General features: G+C 39.1%; 1 protein-coding gene across 2 annotated transcripts in view; it reads left to right on the top strand.

Annotated features, from left to right (window-relative positions):
- LOC149661629 (uncharacterized) overlaps positions 1-18817 on the top strand; it is a 161886-nt gene that overhangs the window by 121004 nt on the left and 22065 nt on the right. For both annotated transcript variants that reach the window (XM_089843128.1, XM_089843129.1), the window contains exon 3: positions 9869-10204. In XM_089843128.1, coding sequence (XP_089699254.1) covers positions 9869-10204 — 336 coding nt within the window. The remainder of the gene's footprint in view (positions 1-9868; positions 10205-18817) is intronic.

Raw genomic sequence — 18817 nt, forward strand, 5'->3', positions numbered from 1 at the left:
ATCTCTCATCCCTGGCCCAGTTTTGTGACGCTTGGTCGAACTGGAACCGCTTTTGCTTTTCGTTTGTTGTCCCGGGAGATTCACGAACGCGTGCGATGCTCGAAACATTCGAACCAAGTTTGTGAATATCGCGAATGGGCTTGTTTTTCCGGTCTTCTTTTCAAAGGCTAAACTTTATTTATTCACTGTTCATTCGCGAACAGATTTTTCTCATCCCTCTTCTCTCTAAAAGCAGGGAAAGGGACGCGATCTCCAAATTTCCTTACTTGTATCTTGTGACTGGGGGAACTCTGGTGGTCTGGACTTAGAACCTCGCCCCTTTTTTTGCTGTATTGGATTAGAACGGCTTCCGAAAGCTAGTCCCCGAGTCCAGAGATCAAACCACCACCCTTATTTCTTCAAGGTCTTTTCGGGGAATAGATATACAGGGTGTTTTCTAAATAAAAGTCTGCTAGGTTTCGTATGGAACCTGTATAAGTTATAGAGATTTGCAAAATGATGGGAAAAGGTCAGGAATAAGTAAAATGACAGGGATTTCATTCTGTCTGTGGAGCAGCCCTTCAGGCAATGTTAACACGCTGATTAAGTGGGCCATGGTAAACATGCGGATTATCTGAAAAAGTCCAAATATTTCCTAGTACGAACCATACACAAATTGTTTTGATAAAAATCATTCAAAATCAATGAAATATCTTGGTTCTTTTCTGACATAGGATGACGCAAATTCTGGTCATTTATTTATTCAATCAATAGGGCAACATACCACCACACAGGAACACCCTGTATTGTAGCTGAGAGTTGGACAACGACTTCTTCAATACAATAATACTATTGTAACTTCCGCTGACCCTTGGGTCTCCTCCTGTCGAATATATCGAGTAGAGTTCGCCTTTTTCCGAGTCATTGCGTTTTCCCGACCCACGGATGTTTCTTAGTTTCGCCTACGCGAATCCACGCCAGTTCACTCGTCTCTAGCCATTCTACGTTGAGAATAATCCACTGTGAAAGACAGCGAATGGTCAAAAACGCTGTAAGAAATTTGTCGAATGTAGCTTTCGCTTTAGTATAAATTCTAAATGAAATTCCGTCCCCGACCACGAGACTTTCGGGTTATTGAAGCGCTTTTCTTCGACATGCCATACAGTCCGGTCACTACACTAACTTCTCCGCAATCTCAACCCCTAGAACTTCGTGTACGTTTATATGATAAACTGAATCTACGCATTTTTATAAGAAAATCTAGCCAAGGCCTGGCTATAATATTTTTTTCAATATCGACATTTTTTGGCATGGAATATCTTTCTGTTTTGTAGAAGGAAAGACACGTGGTGGCGCCGGGGTGCATGAATGGTTGGAAAATACTCGATCGGAATTGGCCCAGGTTTCTCCACAACAAAATCGCTGGAATTGTATTTTCTTAACCTTGCTGTTCTCCTTACAGCCTGAGGGGTTATAGAATTGAAAATGGAGGAATGAGAAGTAGCTGTGTGTATGTGTATATATAGGGTAAAAGGGGGTATCCTTGCGGAGAAATATGACTCTCGTAAACATTTCTGACGTATTTCTCTCTTATAACTTGCCCGTAAACGTTTCGTTTTTTTCTTTTTTAGAGAGAGAAGTTTTTCTTCTTTTCGCCGCTCTGTAATCCTTTCTTCTTGGTTGGGTTTTTTTAGACAAATAATTCCTCATAGAGGCAAACCAATATGAACCAAATACCGTGGAAACTAGCGTGTTTCTCGTTTCAGTTTCTAAACTATTAGTTTATGATAAAACTAATAGACACTGAAACTTACTCTTAAGCATACATGATCAAAATTACTCGGGGCGTGCAATGTTCTTATGAATGCATATAGTTTTTATTTTTTTTTTTCGCAAAAGCGCACCCTTTTCTATTGATTTTTCTATCTGAATCGAGTCTCTCTCTCTCTCTCTCTCTCTCTCTCTCTCTCTCTCTCTCTCTCTCTCTCTCTGTTCGTTCTTTCGTCGCGTGGGTGCTAGGGTAGCTTTGGGTCCAATAGATTCCTGATGGTAAGGAGAAAAACGGAGCGTGCCACCCTCACCAGAAGTTTATAGGGAAGGGCTGACTGCGGTTGCTTCAACTTTGGCCGTTATCGCCGCTCGCGCTAAGCGGAGCGTGCTCTAGAATTAATGTCGCGCGGCCAAAACAGCCCGAAGGGGTATTTAGAGTAAGAGGGACGCGTTGTACGCGGAAAGAAGCCTTATAAAAGTTCAGGGGACAAACCTCTCACAACCCGGACGACCATGGTTCCTTCTAAATCCTCCTCACAACTTTATATTATTCCTTGAACTCTTCTCTCTTCTTTTTTTGACAAAACGAATGTGTACTTATTCTCCATCGAGAAAAGTTTTTTTCTTTTAATGTAGCGAGTGTCAAAACAACCATTTCTACTCATATCCATATATATATATATATATGATTAAACAAACATACTAATTTCTAACCCAAACACTATTTACAATAGAACTAGCAAATGTGCACTTCGAGCTGTATTGTATTGCAAAGGAAAGAATGTTTATCGGAAGTTTATCAAGCGTCATTTTCTCTCAAAAATAAAAAAAAATCCAATATACTCAATCCATTCGCCAAGGCCTAACTGACTCTCATCCTTCTCCTTCCTTTAGTCTATTGTTATGCCTAGATAAAGTTTTTTTGGTATCGCGATAGATTCCTGAAAATTTACATAATGGTATTCTTGTCGGGGCTTAAGTAAAGACAAAAAGCGAAATCCCTTTACCTCCCATTTTCCGCCACCCCGGATTTACGTTTTTATATATATAATATAACTAGGAAGGAAGTCAACCTCGCTAAAGAAGATTTCTTCCTTTTTTATTTTTTCTGCTCTCTTCTGAAAGTCCAAGGAGGATGTAGGTATCCTTGGATAAGCTTCTTCGACGACTTATATATTCTCTCTTGTCTTCAAGGCGTTTCCTACTTCCACGGTATAACCCAACCCAACCGAGATAATGTATACGTAATATACTTGAATTATTTTCGCCTCTTTTCTCAGTACTATATATACCGTATATTGAGGTAGATCATGCTAGGTAATTATCCGAGACTCTTTCTTCCTAGACTATCAAGCGAGTAGTATGGTTATATTTAAAGGAAAGTGGCGCGATTTGATAAAGTGTCAATTTTCCCTTATATAAAAGCTTTTTAATCTAGATATATTACTTCCAAGGTTACTTTCGACTGTATTAATGTCGTATTTTCCCAATTTAAAGTTATTGAACTTTAAATTTGCCTTTAGTCAATATGATTTAAGAAATTGATTTGTATGAAAACTTCTAGAGAGCTCTTTATTAAATATAAGATCCATCAAATTCTTCTATGCATCTGCGAGTTAACTGTTACGTGTTTTTCGATTTTTGCCTTAAAATTAGGCTTAACGCCTAAAAGTTCTTGTGACCTTTGAACTTAACGTAAGTGCATACAAGTTTTTCTGGTATCTTATTAAAATTTCTTTATTTTTATCTCTACACGTCATAATTAATTAATAATAATCAAAAAATGAACCATGATCACATACTCTTAAGCCTCGGTTTTTGCTTTTAGGAGTATGCCAAGAACCTTTTTTTTTCCTTTTTTACCCTTCCGTATCCTGAAACTAGGCTTTATAAAAGCTGGCATCTTTTTACCCTACTGGGGATTGGAAGGCTTTTAAGTGTAATACGCGGGACTAAACCCGGTTTACACTGGAGTAACTTAAAACGGGTTCCATCTTTTTTTTTTTTTTTTACCTCTCTCTCTTATCCTCCTTTCTTTTCGTCAAATTTCTTTGAGGTTTTTAACGCGAATTTTTTTATATAGAAAATAGGCTTAAATTTGAGGTGGGTGGGATTTAATTTTTTTTCTACTCGCAAGAGGATGATGGGTTGAGAGCGGAAGGAGAGATTAAGACGCCTTTTTTTCTCGCTCCACTTGGTAATATTTAAAGGTACCCTAGAGGTTCTGAATGACCTGTTAAGAGATTTTTAATGTGTAGGGTTTATTCGCTTCATTCGTTTTCTTTTAAAGTTTGATTATAATTAAGTCCAACCAACATCTAACAAAAGTGATGTCTTGTCACCCAGAAAGCTAACATTTTCCTCGCACACTTGTGCTCAGCGGGTGAAACACTTCTACAGGGGCCGTACGAATAACATTGGGGTATTTCAGCCTAAATATTGGCTTCTCCGCAAAACGTAAATATTCGATTCTAACTCTAAACTGAAACGAGGGAGTAGGGTAGCTACTTCTTACGTACTTTGGTACTAGTTAAGTCTTCCTTATTTATTGCGGTACAAAGAGAAAAAATAAAATAAAAATAAAATGTAAAAGTAGTCAGGAAATCGTGTTCCTCGTAACAATGCGCGTATACCTTTTGATAGAGCTTTGGTTTTTATTCGTCTACCATGGCATATTGTACCTTTTTTCTTCTGCCCTTTTCCCATCCTTGGGGCTGGACGTTTTTTTAGCGTGGCGTTTGGTTACTAAGTACCTTTGGAAATGTCTTTTTTACGCTCTTTCTCCCCAATCCTAACGACTGGGCCTGGAGCCTTATTTCCCTTATTCACCTATTGTGGCCTGGGTTTTTTTTTCTATACCGTTGGATTCTTATTTCCAATTCCACTCGCATTTCCTAACCATTTTTATGGTGGCTTCGGGTTTTTTTGGCCAAAAACGTCAGCGTTTTGTTTTGTTTTTTTTCGGTTTTCTATGGAGCTCTTTGCATCTGTAGAATCAATAATAAAGGAAAGGAATCTTATTTAAAATCATCAACCCTTATGGTGTTGAGTTACGGTTGTTTATCATGTTTCACAAAAAAAGGGAGAATGAAGTAATGAAACATAATTGTCCAAGCTACTTGTTCAAAGCGAATTAATTGTATATTTTTAACAGCCGTTCTAATTAAGGTAGTTAAATATATTAGGTTTTTTTTATTATAGATAGGGTTAGAAACAGAGCCAGTTATTTCTTAGTTGACCTTATTTTCCGCTCGATTTGGGAATGATTCGCGCATCAGTTGATATGCCGTTTATAGAAAACGGACCATTTTCGCTATACTCGTTCCCCTCCTCCCGTGTCCGCGTCATAGCGTCATATAGAACAAGGTCTCTTCATCGATAGCCAGCCACCCTCTAGCTCGGTTGGCCGGGACCCCGGGAAGGTTATGGGCAAAGGCTTAGGAAGCCTAAAACCAAATAATAATACTTAGGGTAAGGGTGTATATACGCTTTTTGGTCCTCGTACAGTTGGTGGTGGTAGTGGCAATCGTGGCGGGGGGGGGGGACGACGCTAGCGAGATATTGCTTTGGCCTTCCCTCGGCCACCGTGATTGATGATTTCTGGCCCTTTCGGTCAACTCGGCCGGCAAAAGCGGGGCATCGTGCGTGCAGCCTCCTTCTTTTCACCCCTTTCTTTCCATCCCTCTAACGTCCCGAAAAAGTCTTCTGTACGACTTTGTTGGTCTTTTCTTTATCCAGCGTCGTCGTTTCGCGTCATATTTATATAGGAGTTATCCCGTTCCGCGCCTTCCCCCGCTGAGCCAAAAACCATTTTTATATTTCGTTTCTTTTTTGCCCTACATCTTTCGCGAGAATTTTTTTCCTTTTCTCCTCTTTTCTTAGGCTACTATTGATCTCTCTCGCTCTGCCTTCTCTGGATCTCTGCAGCAGCCAGCCGCATCTTCTTCCTCTTCTATTTTTCTCTCTTTCTAGTTGGCTTTCTAACCCGCTTCATTCGCCCGTACCTTCTCCATCTTCATCAATACACGCGTGGAACGCGCGCCGAAAAGAGAAGATACAATGTCCGTATGCCCCGCGCGTTCTGTTTTTCTTAGATATATATTTTATCATACTTTTTCTCTCACGGTATCGGATACTTTTAGGACCTACTACGAGAAACCGTGAACGTGGCCTAGTTATTGTCTCGTTTGTACCACGTGGAATCGACGATTTGAAACTGAGAGTATAAGAATAATGAAAGAGGATTGGGAGAGGCGAGTGGGGAGGTATCTTTTCTTAGCATTAGCCGCGACGGCTTTGTTTTACTTCGAGTTTTGTTTCCTGCCCTATATGAACCTAAATGGAATTCGGTCACGTCTCGACATCGCCACTACGTGCCAGCTTTTGATTGTTCTTTAATCAATTTGTGATTTTATAGCTTTACTTGCCTTCTTTTCCCCCTTCGATTTATGTTTGGGTAACTTCTCAGCTTCTAATGTATCTTATTACGAAAACCGGCTCAGTTCAGTTCAGATCAGTTCATTCAAAAAAGATAAGCTAGGAGAGATGGAAGTAAAATATTATACTAAATACGGATAACCCTTTTAAAGATAATAACAATCTCTACGTCGGGGTCGTTATAAGCTAAACTAGGCCTAGCTTTTTTTGAATTTTAAACGATAATAATTTTAAATAAGTTTAAGCGATCGAAAAGGGGATTTCAGTTCAATTTTATGGATGATACGATCGTCTTTTAACGTTTTTTTCTTTTCTCTTTTTCTGGATCACTTTTCTTCTCCATCACATCACATCGCATCACACCGGCAGGCGGATATTTTATTAAACTTTATCTATCGTTCATCCTATGTTTACTTTTGGCGGGGCTAAATTTTATTTCAACCGTTCTTTAATACTATCCAAAGGATTTACTTAAATTGCTTCTTTAAGATTACCTTCACAATTTTTGGAAGACCCAAAGAAATAAAATAAGAAAAGAGTACTATAGGATCTCTCTAGGTTTTTTTTTTTTGGAACTAGTGAGCCGACGGAAAAGTCCTTTTTTCTCCTTTCCTCTTTTATATATGAAAAACATCCTCACCCATTCTTTTGCCTCCACCATCTCGTTTCTAGGGAGCGTAGATTTTTCTCCGTTTTCCACGAATGCGCGGGGTTTCAACCGCAAGTATCGACCAAAGCTAGCTAGCTAGCTTGAGAAGTAGATGTGTTCTTATCCTTCCCCAAAAACTCTAGTTTCGGCTTCTGTATAGAAAAAGAGAGGATAAAATAAAAGCGGGTTTAGAGATAAAAAACAACTTAAATATTTTTACCCTTTTCAATTCGCTAGCAATCCCATCAAGGTTGGTTGTATACTAGAGTATTATTGGTCCACCCCCTCCATGAGTTTATTTCATTACAACGTGAATGTAAGAGTATTAATAATGCCGTAATAAGCTAACTGGATAACATTTTCCTGGGAAAAATCATTGCATTCTTACTCCTAGGTATAGAAGGATATGAGCTAATGCAATTTTTGCCGCCAGCTTTTTTTTTTTTTTTTTTCAATCTCCAATTTTCTCCGATTGCTTAAGTCGTATTTTGTCTATTTTTATTACCGTAATATTGTACCCGCACGGTCGTTACGAGCGACGTGTAACGAGGAAATCTATTGAAAGTTTTTTTTTTTTTTTGCACTATGCCCTTATAAAGTAAATTTTTCTGAAATCGTATGGTATAAATTACTTCTGATTTTCTGACGATTTTTATCAATTTTCTTTCCCTAAAAATAGGTCAGTTTTTTTTTTAACTTTTCAGAAATAAAATGGGGTGTTAGATGACTTTTCGATATATTTTTTTCGCTTATAAGGGTTAGGGTTGTTTCTGTTAATTTTTTTAGGTCTAAAATTGTACGGTCAAAATGATATTAGACATATGTAAAATAGAACTTAGATTCAATGTCTCTAACATTAGTTTCTTAGTCTTAGCAAGAAGTGATATCTAATTTATAAGGGAGAAGGTATAAGATGCCTAAGTACTCGGGCGCCATAGCCCCAGTCCCCCTTTCAAAATACAAGGGGACGTAAAAGGAGGCCGGGCTATTTCGCTTCTCCTCAGTCGGAAAATACCTAATTTTCCTCATTCGCGTCGCGCTGACGTGCGTTTTCAAGAACCAATGAGATGCTGGTTGTAATTTTGAGGCGGGGATTAACTCCAGACCTACGTCTGTACTGGTGATAAAGCTAGAAATGTGGCTAACTTATATCATCTACCTAGTAAACCAGATCTCGCTTCTTAGTCTTAGCTTATGTAAGAAATTTTCAAACCAATTTTAGGTTAACAACCCTTATGTCAAAAATAGCTTTTTTCTGTATTTTTACTGACTAATCCCTACTTTTGTCAGAAAACCACCCGAGAAATTGTTTTATCATCGCTTCAACGATAATATTTGCAAGCAAAGGACTTTCCACTAACTAAGTAACCGCTCGTTAAAGAAAGCAAGACGGGATTTTTTTTGCGTGGGAGGGGGTAAGAGTCTTCTAATTAGTTTCTGGGGCGATGGTTACTTGGCTGCTAGATATGATTTTGTTTTTTATTTGTTGTTATCCAATCCTCCACGATTTGAAAAACTATAGTCTCCCGTTAATTCCGAAGTCCCTTGTTTTTCGGAATCGTCATTTTATTTTTTCATTTTTTTGCAAACGCTTTTCGTTATATCTGGAGGGCTGGACTGTATAAGACGAGAATACCAACGGTCAAGGAGCGTAAAGTTCTATGGCCTGTAAGAGGATCGAGAATTTAGTAGTGGGTTTGAGTAGAAGAGAGAGAGAGAAAAAAAGGGTTGGAGAAGTGGTGGAAGTAAAAGATGCTTGTTTCGGATAATTTCGTTTGAGATCTTTCTTACGGTACGGGTGGGTCCTTGTAGAAACTTCCATAGCGGCCGAAAGAATAGCCTAAAGGACTCGAGAACGATTCTTTTTCATTCTTTCCTGGCTAACGCAGCGTTTTTCTTTCGAGATGAGAGGAAGAGAAATAAGTTAAACCCGAAGATATCAAGTTTATTACATTGATTGCTAGTTCGAAAAGGGGGTTTGAAGGGACGAACGAGATACATCTCTTAACTTTATAAAGTTATCTACTTTTAGAAAGAGGTTATTCCACTTTTTGGGCCACAAATTTCTGGTAGCTCTTGGAGAATGGAGTAGAGTTCTTCTTTCCTTCTATGGGGAATTGCGAATAAAAGGCGTAAAACCTGAGAACCTCCAGTTTTTAACGCGTCCTCTTGTCTCCCATAGAGGGAATTCTTTTTATCCCTTAGCAACGGTATTTTTTTTTCTTCTTTCTTCTTTTTTCGTTATGTAAGAACAGCTTCGAGCTCTTTTCCGTACTTCTATCCAACCCTCTTCCTCCATCCCGACCTTTTTCTGTGCAAGAGTACAGTGCAACAGCGCTCGCGCCAAATCGTCCGTGAGAAATGAAAATTAATCTCTAAGGCGTGTGCCTGAAACATACGCTGGCGTATGGCTTCGGCGGAGTTTCCTATCATTTCTCCATGTTATTTCGCTTTCTGTACCCTAGCCTTTTCCGTTACGGAGCGTGGGTCCATGGCAGGGTTTTTGCTCCCCATTTTCCGCTAACACCGAGATACGAACGTTTTTTTAAAAGGGGTGGGTTGATGCGACGGAAAATGCTAGGGTGTTTTGCGGATGGGACTCGGGTTGGTCTTGAAACGATAATGAATGGGAATTCTGGATTTTTGAGGTTTTTCTGACGTTTAGAACTGGGAAGCCAGGCATCTATTTCTACCATCGTTGTAGGTCAACTCGAAAAAGTTCTTATTTTGGCTTTTCCCTTTTAGCGACATGGTCATTTATTTATGTCACTTTGATAGGTGCTGAGAAAATTTGCTCCCAAGTCATTTAATTAGCAGCGAAGAACGACAAATGTCCAGCGCATAGATCAGTAACGAAAAGAGTGTTCAGGTTTTTAATTATCATAATTTTATTGGGTTTTCTCTACCTTTTTATGGTTCAATATTTTATTATTTAAATGCTTTTACCCACAAATAAGACTTTTCAAGGTTGAACGTTGAAGGAATGTGTTCCAAGTTTTAATTTTTGTTGTTGTTTTTCTGTTATTTTTGAAGGCTTCGTTCAGCAGGACCCGGTGTACGTGACCGCCATTCTGGGAGAAGACGTCATCTTGCCATGTGCCTTCGACTACCCGGAAGGAGTTCCGGTCCCTTACGTCATTCAATGGCAGAAGTTGGGCATCAAGATTCCGATCTACATCTGGTACGACGGTTACCCACCCCACGCGGGAGAGGGTTACGAAGGGCGCGTCTCCCTGGCCGACCAGGCTTCCCTCAACCTCACCGACACCAGGGAGTCAGACAGCGGCTGGTACGAGTGCAAAATCTACTTTCTTAATCGCCCCGTTTCCCCACCGAGAAATGGTACTTTTGTCCATCTCGACGTACACGGTAAGTTTAAAATATTTTCTTCTACCGTCATGGCCGCGAGTCCGTCCTGAATTCCCATACGTGTTTCTCACGTGACTCTGTGCGCCATACAGGCAAGAACACGCGTAACGGAATGTCGCCAAGGTAGTCCCAAGTCCCCATATATAACTAAAACGTCGTCTGCTAGAACATTTTAAAATCGATCAGTGTAGACTTCGAACCCATTACAGTCTATTTACAATTCTATTTCGCGAACGTAACTATAGCCGCAGGCGCTTCACTTTTTCACTCTCTCCGCCGTTTTCCCCAAAAATGTTTTTGGGTCCAAACCATTTTGGAATGTAAATATTTTAACCTATTCCCCCCTGGGACTCGTATATAGACGCTAAATTTTATTTTTACGAGGATGGCGTCGAAAAAGCGTAGCTATCCCGTCCGTTATCCATAATGCAGGACGACCCAAAAGGGGTATTACTTATAGGTCGATACCGTACTCTTCTCCCTTTTGTACTCTATCAAAATCTTTTACGATATAGTATACCGCTTGATATTTTTCACCTCTCCCTTAAACTCTTTTCTATACTATGCTCGAAATTTCCCGTTTCTATTTATACGAAACGAATGCCGATGTTATGGATCAAACAAAAAAAATCGAATTGTACATTCGGCTGTATAGCGAGAATTTACGCAATTCTATCCGTAATATTGAGCTATTAAAATACGAAAGACCCTGACTATATCTCTTAGTAAAGCTCTATGAGCTTTTTCAGTCCGGGCCACTGTTTTCGAGTTATAATTAAATTAGAAATCATTGCCATCCGTAAAATACTATGGATGCAATCTTTACTCGAAAACAGTGACCCGGACGGCAAAATGGAGATAGAAGTTACTTCATTTTCGACTCAAAATCGTGCACCCAAAGAACATCCGCCTTAATTTATGCTAGACTTATCAGAAAAACCCTGTTAAATGTTCATGAGAAAATTTTCTAAATTCAGGGAATGTGTAGGTAAGCTACAGCTATAGTAATCCCCAACATCTCCTTCGGCTGTTTTTTATATATACCTATATATATATTTTTCTTTGGGAAAACTAAATTTCGGATAAAAATCGACCAAGCGCATTTTCCAATACCTCAACATAAACAACTCCTCCTGGCATCTTTCATCCGCCTTTTCTCTCTCTCGTAAAATACTACTCCATACTCTGCCTTCCCTTTTTCTATACTCAATTTAAATTTATTTTAGTTAAAAAGGCAAAAATAAAACAATATATATTTTGTAATCAAAAAATCTTTAAAATTCCATCAAAGCCCCTTATTTCCCCGCTTCTCTCTTTCTCTCTTCTTCAGTTCTATTTGATTCCATTGTTTCTTGTACGTTTTCTTATTATAATATAATTAGACCCGGTGATATTTTATGTAGATGAGAAAGGCTAAATGTCAATCTTCCAGTAGCTCAACCAAACCTTAATTAATTAATTAATGCCATTTGGGAAATTTTAAAATTTTTATGTCATCTTGAATTAATAAAACTCTAGACCTAGTTTATTTCGCGAAATATGACTAATAGATGATGTCAATTAGCCAGAAGTAATCTTACTTGTTTTTTAAATTTATTTTCATTAAAAACCGACTACGTCTATATTTGGAGTTAGAGTTATGATATTAAATTTCAAGAAAAATCTCTATGATAACGTCGGAGTAATATATTTTGTTCTTCGTTGACTATTCTGGAAAATTCGACGATGTTTGCCTCGTATATGGATAAAATGGTGGTGTGTGCATGTATATATATACATATATATATAAGTTGGTATATAGTTTGTATAGGGAGTAATGTGTTTTGAGGAATAACCGTAAAAGGTGACTCTTTTCCGCTCGAATAAGAGTGTGTCGACTCTTTTCACACTCAAGCTCGCGAGCGATGTTTTGGGGCCCCGTAAGGATTTCCCCTGTAGAAGCGGAGGAACGTAGCTAGAAACTAGGAAAGTTGGGTGAAAGAGAAGGTGGGGATAGTTTCGCTAACTAATGGCCCAACGTACTCTAACAAGCCGAAGCTTTTCCATACTAATGGATACGGATTGTTCGGCCGCTCCAATGGCTCTTTTCCTTGGCCGATCTACCTGCCTACCTTTTCCTAGGATATACTTTTAGCTAGTCGCGTAACGGTTCTCTTTCACGGAAAAAGAGGAATTTTTCCTCTCCTTTTATAGTAGTAAGCGACCTAAGAATATTTTCGGATCTTCCTAGCTCTCGAAGTCGCGAAACCATAAATTATGAAGCCAGCTCGACAACTCTCGCCTTAAACCTCCAACCAACCTCTTCTGGATTTTCAGCTAGCTATACTCCACTGCGGAGATTTTTCTCTACAACAACTTTCTACTAAACTTTTAACTCTTCTCGCTTACTTTGCTCGTATTAAGGAGTCTTAGTGTGCGGAGGAGGATGTTTGCACCTTTAATCTGTACAGACTAGGCCCCTAGTACCAAAATCCTTTTACAGAGTCTTTCCCCTCCCCTATGGTTTGAGTCACCTTAATTCTTTTAAAAGTACTCGTTGACGATAGAAAACGTTACGGTTCCAACGGAACCTAATTCCTGGAAAAGCTCGTCCCCGCCCCGCCCCCTTTACTTACAAAACTATAATTAAATCTAGCTACAAAGGCGTAGGATTTAAGAAACACCATCTCTAAACAAATTGGGTGGCATTGTGTAATTACTTAGTGAACGCGAATTTTAACAGTATTTAAATAATAATATACACGGAGGAAAGTGATTTAAGCCTTTGCGAAACGGACAGAATTTAAGGAACGACCGAAAAACGTCGTGTAATAAGTCAATTTCTTGACGTTTTGAATAAAATTTAGAAGTACACGTGTTTTTCATCGAGTCATATAATTGAAAGCAACATCCATATAAGATGTACGTGGTTTTTGCCTTAATTTCTTAAATATTGTAATAGTTTCATTTATAGCTAAGAGTAATTAGGCTTATCAGTATAATCAATAATTAAACTCTTATAATTAAATGATAAAAAATCCCTTTAATTAATTAAAAAGGACTTTTACGTATTAGGAGGAGAATTTTTCGAAATTGAAGTACAATTTGCCTTCTTCCTTAATATAATCGCAATGTTTCGCTTCGTGTTTAATTTTCACGGAAAAAAAGAAAGCTCTGTTCTAAAGGATACATTTTCAATTTATAAGAGGAGCTACTGTACCACTACCACCACCAACTAGCCAATCTTTTTAAACCAACCATTTATTTTAATTTTAAAATTAATCGGTGCCTAGTTTTAATAAGAGGGGTGTGTGCAAAGTGGGCTGCGATGGAAAGAGTCATTCCTTTATTCCTAACCTAATTAGACACGTTCCTCTTGGCTCCGGAGAATGAATTTTCGAGTCACATTCGTGTACTAGAGGAGGACGTTACAAAGAGAGAGAGAGGGAGAGAGAGAGAGAGGAAGAGAGGACTAAGGAGAAAGGCCAAATATAATAATTCTAGTGTTGCGCGATAAGAGAAACGATTCTTTTGGTTTGTGTGTGCCATACTCTTGGAGTTCATGGGAGGGGGAAGAAGCGAAAAAAATGGAGTATAAGAACTATTTATTTTAATAAAAATATTTTTGGGCAAATCTCCAGATTAATTGGCTAAGCCTCTCTTTTTCGGGCCTTTTTCTCGCTTAAAGGTAAATGGTAAAAATGTCCTAGCATTGGACCTCGTACAGAAGTCACACAGGGTTCCACTGAACACGGTTAACCTATGGTATACTGTGGAACTGGAAGATAAAGTATATTTTAATTCCTTGCAGCAAAATTTTAGATTATCCCTTATGTTAACCCTTTCCGAGTTTATCTCTCTATCCGAGTATATTTCCACCATTGCTCTTGTTTCTGGAATTCAATTACATCGAGAAAGCGAGCCCGCTCGCTAAGAGAATTGTTTTTAAAAGGGGGAATGGCTGTAGCAATAGTAATAGCATCGTCTTAAAGAGAGATAAGAAGAAGGCAAGCTCAATATAAAGAAGAACAGCGTCTCCTTAATTACCTTCTTTTTTTTTAAGTTTTCTTTTTCTCTTAGTTTTAGCGATGTTTTTTGTCTTTTTAATCGTGACAAAAAGATCGAATTTTTCTTTTTACTTTCTTTTGTCGTCGTTTCGTGTACCACCACTACCACCACCGCCACTAATTTCTCGTTTCCCTTTTCCTCTTTCTCCATGGTTCCGAGTTTTCCTTTGTTTCTTTTCTGTTCTGTTATTCGAAGAATATATCTCCTTCAAGAAAAGGGAGGGGGAGGGGAAAGCGAGTATACGCCGAGCGTCGATTAATGAACGTTAGGGAATGATGAGAAACTGATTCGAATTAGGGTTAGCGAGTTATTAAGGAAATTGGCCCTTTCCAGACTGGCACGCGTATGCCGCGAACAATCGGGAATAATACTGGAAGGAATGTGTACGCAAAGTGCTAGTGAATGAACCGAGGCTTAGAAAAGAGAAGGTTGCCTTGTACTCGTTCACGAAACAACAGCGGATTCTAGAGAAGGGTGTAAAAAAAAAAGGATCAAGGCTCTCTCGCTTTGTTTTTGAAAGCGATGGCATGCATATACTCGGGCAAGGCTTCGCGTCGCTTTCTAAGGGTTGTCTTCCATATAGCTTATTATCCTTTTTTCTCGTCACCCCCTTACTTTTTTATGTACTATTATTCTTTCTTAATAAAAGCCCTTCCTGTGATCCCTCGTTATTCTTCTCGCATCCGCCATCTTCTTAGAAAACAGAGTATCCACCCTTCTTTTCGTGTGCTCATCTTCGTTTGGTCCAATACTAATTAAAAAGGCGCCAATTCTACCGCATTTCTATGTGTCGATTCGAATCGTCCGCCATGTTTTCAGTTCAGGATCTGTTTCTTTTATACTGTGTACCGAAGTGTTACGTGAGAGGCATGAGTATTTGAATTCGGTCAAGAGGGTTCATGGTATGAATGATTATAACTCTCGTTGTCCCTTCTATGTTGGGACCCTTAGTTTGGTTTGTCCCGCTTTAGGCCTTGGTGGAAGTGATGCACTGTTGTGTTTGTTAACAATAACAAATTCTGCTAAATAAGTTAAACACAGTTTATTGTCGTTTAGATTAAACTAATCCGCAGCTGTTACAAAAGTTTGCTTATATTTATACAATAATCTTACATAGTCTAGATTGGATAATATACCTAATAGCAGAAGTGAGGTGAGACTAGAAGTGAAGGGCTCTAGCATTGATAGTAGATCCTGGCACTAGTGAACAAATTTGAGGATTTTATGCCGCTTCCATCGCGCCTACGCCAGAGAGAAAAAAATTGGTCGAGTTCCAAAAACATTTCCTACCCCCTTCCCCTCAACCTAAAGCGGCCGAACACGGACGCGGCTCCTTGAATCTAGTTCGGCCGTCTACCACCGCGAGCGTCTCACGTTTTGGAGGGAAAATTCATAGCGATTTCCACTGACTGCACTAGAGCACTCTATGTGCACTCTCGGCGCGTTTTCGTCCGCCACTGGGAACACGAGTGCAACACTCGCCCAGAATCGCGTTTTCCACTGACCCCAAAAACTGCCCGAGAATTGCTCTTTGGTGCTCTGAAAAATTCGACGGAGCGACGGTGCTCGAGTATGACGTAATAAAATTAAAATGGCGAACCACGCGGTAGCTCATAGAAGACAGGCTCTCGCTTATGCTTATTTATTTCTGGAATCATCTTCTGAAAGTTCTGAAGATGAAGAATACGAGGTTTTATCATTACTTTAAAGATATTACGCCTCATCCTAAAACCAATAATTATATCAGAGACGTTGCCGATCATTACTCAAAATAGATTTTTTTTTGTAAATTAATTGGAATGTTAAATCTATTAATTGGTTTCAGCCCATTTGCGTCAAGATATACACACTTTATTACAATTTCGTCTCCGGCGCCAATTTTGATTATTCAGAGCGCGCTCGGACCTCTCGATCGTGTTCCACTGACGAAACTATTCTCTCCAAAACTCGCTGAGGGCAGTTACGTCATCCTAACCCTGAGAGCACTCTTTGGAGCAGTCAGTGGAAATCGCTATCAGAAACCGCTACTAGAAGGCCAACCGGTCTTGTGTTATCAAGAATATTCACTTTCGCCGAGTGAAGAATTTCGTTAGCTCAGTACTTCTGGTCTCATCTCACTTCTGCTAATAGTAGATCAGTTAGTATTTTATAAATCGAGTGCATAACATGCCCATACAAATTTGACAAACAGATTCTAAACGTTACAAGAGGGGTTGAACTCGACATCATGATTTATACCTTTCTTGGTTTGCACATAATACGAGGGCTAAATTCGGTCGTCCAAGACTCGTAGGACCGACAGTATTATTATATATTATATTTTAATAAAGTTTGGACGTCCAAAATTTTCCCTTAAAAAAAACATACACGGCCGGGGAGCTGACGACCTGACGTTGCCTTCGTACGTGTTTCATCCAGGAGTCGATTTTAATTCCAGCAAGACCTAAGCGCGCACGCTAATCTAGACTCTAATATTATGCAAATATTGAAAGAATGGGAGGAGGAGTATGTAGGAATAGTTCGGAATATAAAAATTCATTCCAAAATATGTAAGCCTAGTTTCCCCTCCCAAGTTCGATGTACTCCCTATACTCAGAAATTAATAACTCAAAGTAAAAATTTCTCCTTGGTTGGAAAAGGTATTGAGCGTGATGAATATTGGAAATTTATCTATCCACATTGTTGATGAAGATAAGAGCGCTTAAATTTGCTCAGGTGGTCCAATAAAATTTTATATCCCAAAATTTCCTTGTATCATCTTTAAAATAGCAGATAAACAATATAGTTCCGGTATCCAAAATATTCTTTACGCGGTTTCGAAAATAAGAAATATTCTAGTTTATCCTTTCCTTTTTAAATTTATTGGGGGTTTTACGCTATAGGGAAGGGAATTCTTAAGCCTACTTCGAGTGACGATCGTCTGCTATACGAAAATCTGTATCCATTTCGGCATGACGCCCTCTGGCCCTAAAACTCTGTTCTTTCAGAGTCTTTCGTAGCGAGATACCCCCTATCCTAGTTCACCCCCTTATTATTTTCCTTTTTGGCCATCATCGTCTCTCTTCCTCTCTTTCCTTTTGAAAGGTATAAAGGAATCTTCCTCCCCAATGGAAGGACTGTTTTGTAGAAAGAATGTTTTCCGAATTACATTGTCCGAAGTATTCTTATCGGGCGACTGGCTCGTGTTCTCGCATTTTTATCGCCAATCAATTTTTCTCATACTCTCTCTCTCTCTTTCTCTCTCTCACTCCTTTTTAGGCCTACTATCATTTCCTTCGTAAAAGAAAGAATAGAAAGAAGAGAGGAGGTTATAAACTTTCTCCTAACGACCGTATTTCGAGAGAAAATATCTTGATTCCTTTTTTTTGCACGCGCCTTTATGTATATCTGCACAGGAGTCGGTTGGGGCGTTAAGCCTATTTTCTATTTATTTTATTTTCTCTTCCTCCTTATTCTTCCACCTCTCCTCTTCCTCCGTTTCTGATATCATACTCCCAACTTTGATATTCCGATGGCTCTCTCTCTCGTCTTAGAACTTATAGGTGACGATCTATATTGAATGGAGGAAGTGAATAGTTTTAGATGGGTCTTGGCGGCGTGGGTTTCATATTTTCGTCCTTTTTACTGTCAGAAACGATTCAAAAATTTAATGTTTTTAAGCCTAAATTATTACCAATCCTTTCTGCAGTTAGTTTTTTTAATATAGAGTATAGAGTTTCTTCTGAGATTTTGTGAGTTTAGAAGATATTCCAGTGTGTGCTACACATTTATTTTTGATCAATTCTCTGTATGAGCCTATTTTCTTAACCAGAATACTTTAGTATGTACCGTCCACGATGGTAAAGATTTAGATCGTCCTAGTACTAGCGTAGGATCAAAATATCGCGACTGCGTAAAAGGATTTTTTGGAACGTTCGGCGCCCTTTTTTTTCTTGTTCTTTTTGCTTTCCGCTTGTTATATCCCTTTAGCCTCGCACGACCGTTTATTATTTTTTTCCCCTAGCTTCTTCCTTTCTCTCTTATACACTTCTTTTTTTCCCCAATCTCCTTTTCTATATGGATCTCTAAATCCATATAGATTCCTCTGAATTGGCCAGAGTCGAGGATGAAGGAGGCTGGAAATTCCTTTCGCTCTCTTCTCTATCGGCTTTACCGTCAAGACTTCATTCTCCTTTTCCTACGGACTTCATCTTCTTTTTCTTCTTTTCTTTTTTTTCATTGGATCTTTTTCTACTACTTCTTCACTTCTCTGGCTCTCTCACTCTCTAGCAGTTCGCAGTCGTCGTTTTTAGGCTCCGGATATGCGTCTTTTGGAACGATCCGAACATCCCCAGAACCATAAACCACCTACCTCGCTCTCTCTCTCTCTTCATCCTTCTTCGCCGCTGTCTCTTCCATTTTGTTTTTCTATCTTTGGTTTTTCCTTCCTCCCTTTTTTGATCCACCTACGCGCGTAACCCCTCCTACGCCATCAGATCTACTCGATCTTAAAGCCTACGCGGATATATTTCTCCCCTTGATGCGACGTTTTTTACCCCCCTATCCGATATTTGGCTTTCGAACGCG

Source organism: Phalangium opilio, unplaced genomic scaffold (assembly GCF_054372755.1).
Source record: "Phalangium opilio isolate 3A_F unplaced genomic scaffold, DU_Popi_V2 ptg000070l_1, whole genome shotgun sequence".
Classification (NCBI taxonomy): domain Eukaryota; kingdom Metazoa; phylum Arthropoda; class Arachnida; order Opiliones; family Phalangiidae; genus Phalangium; species Phalangium opilio.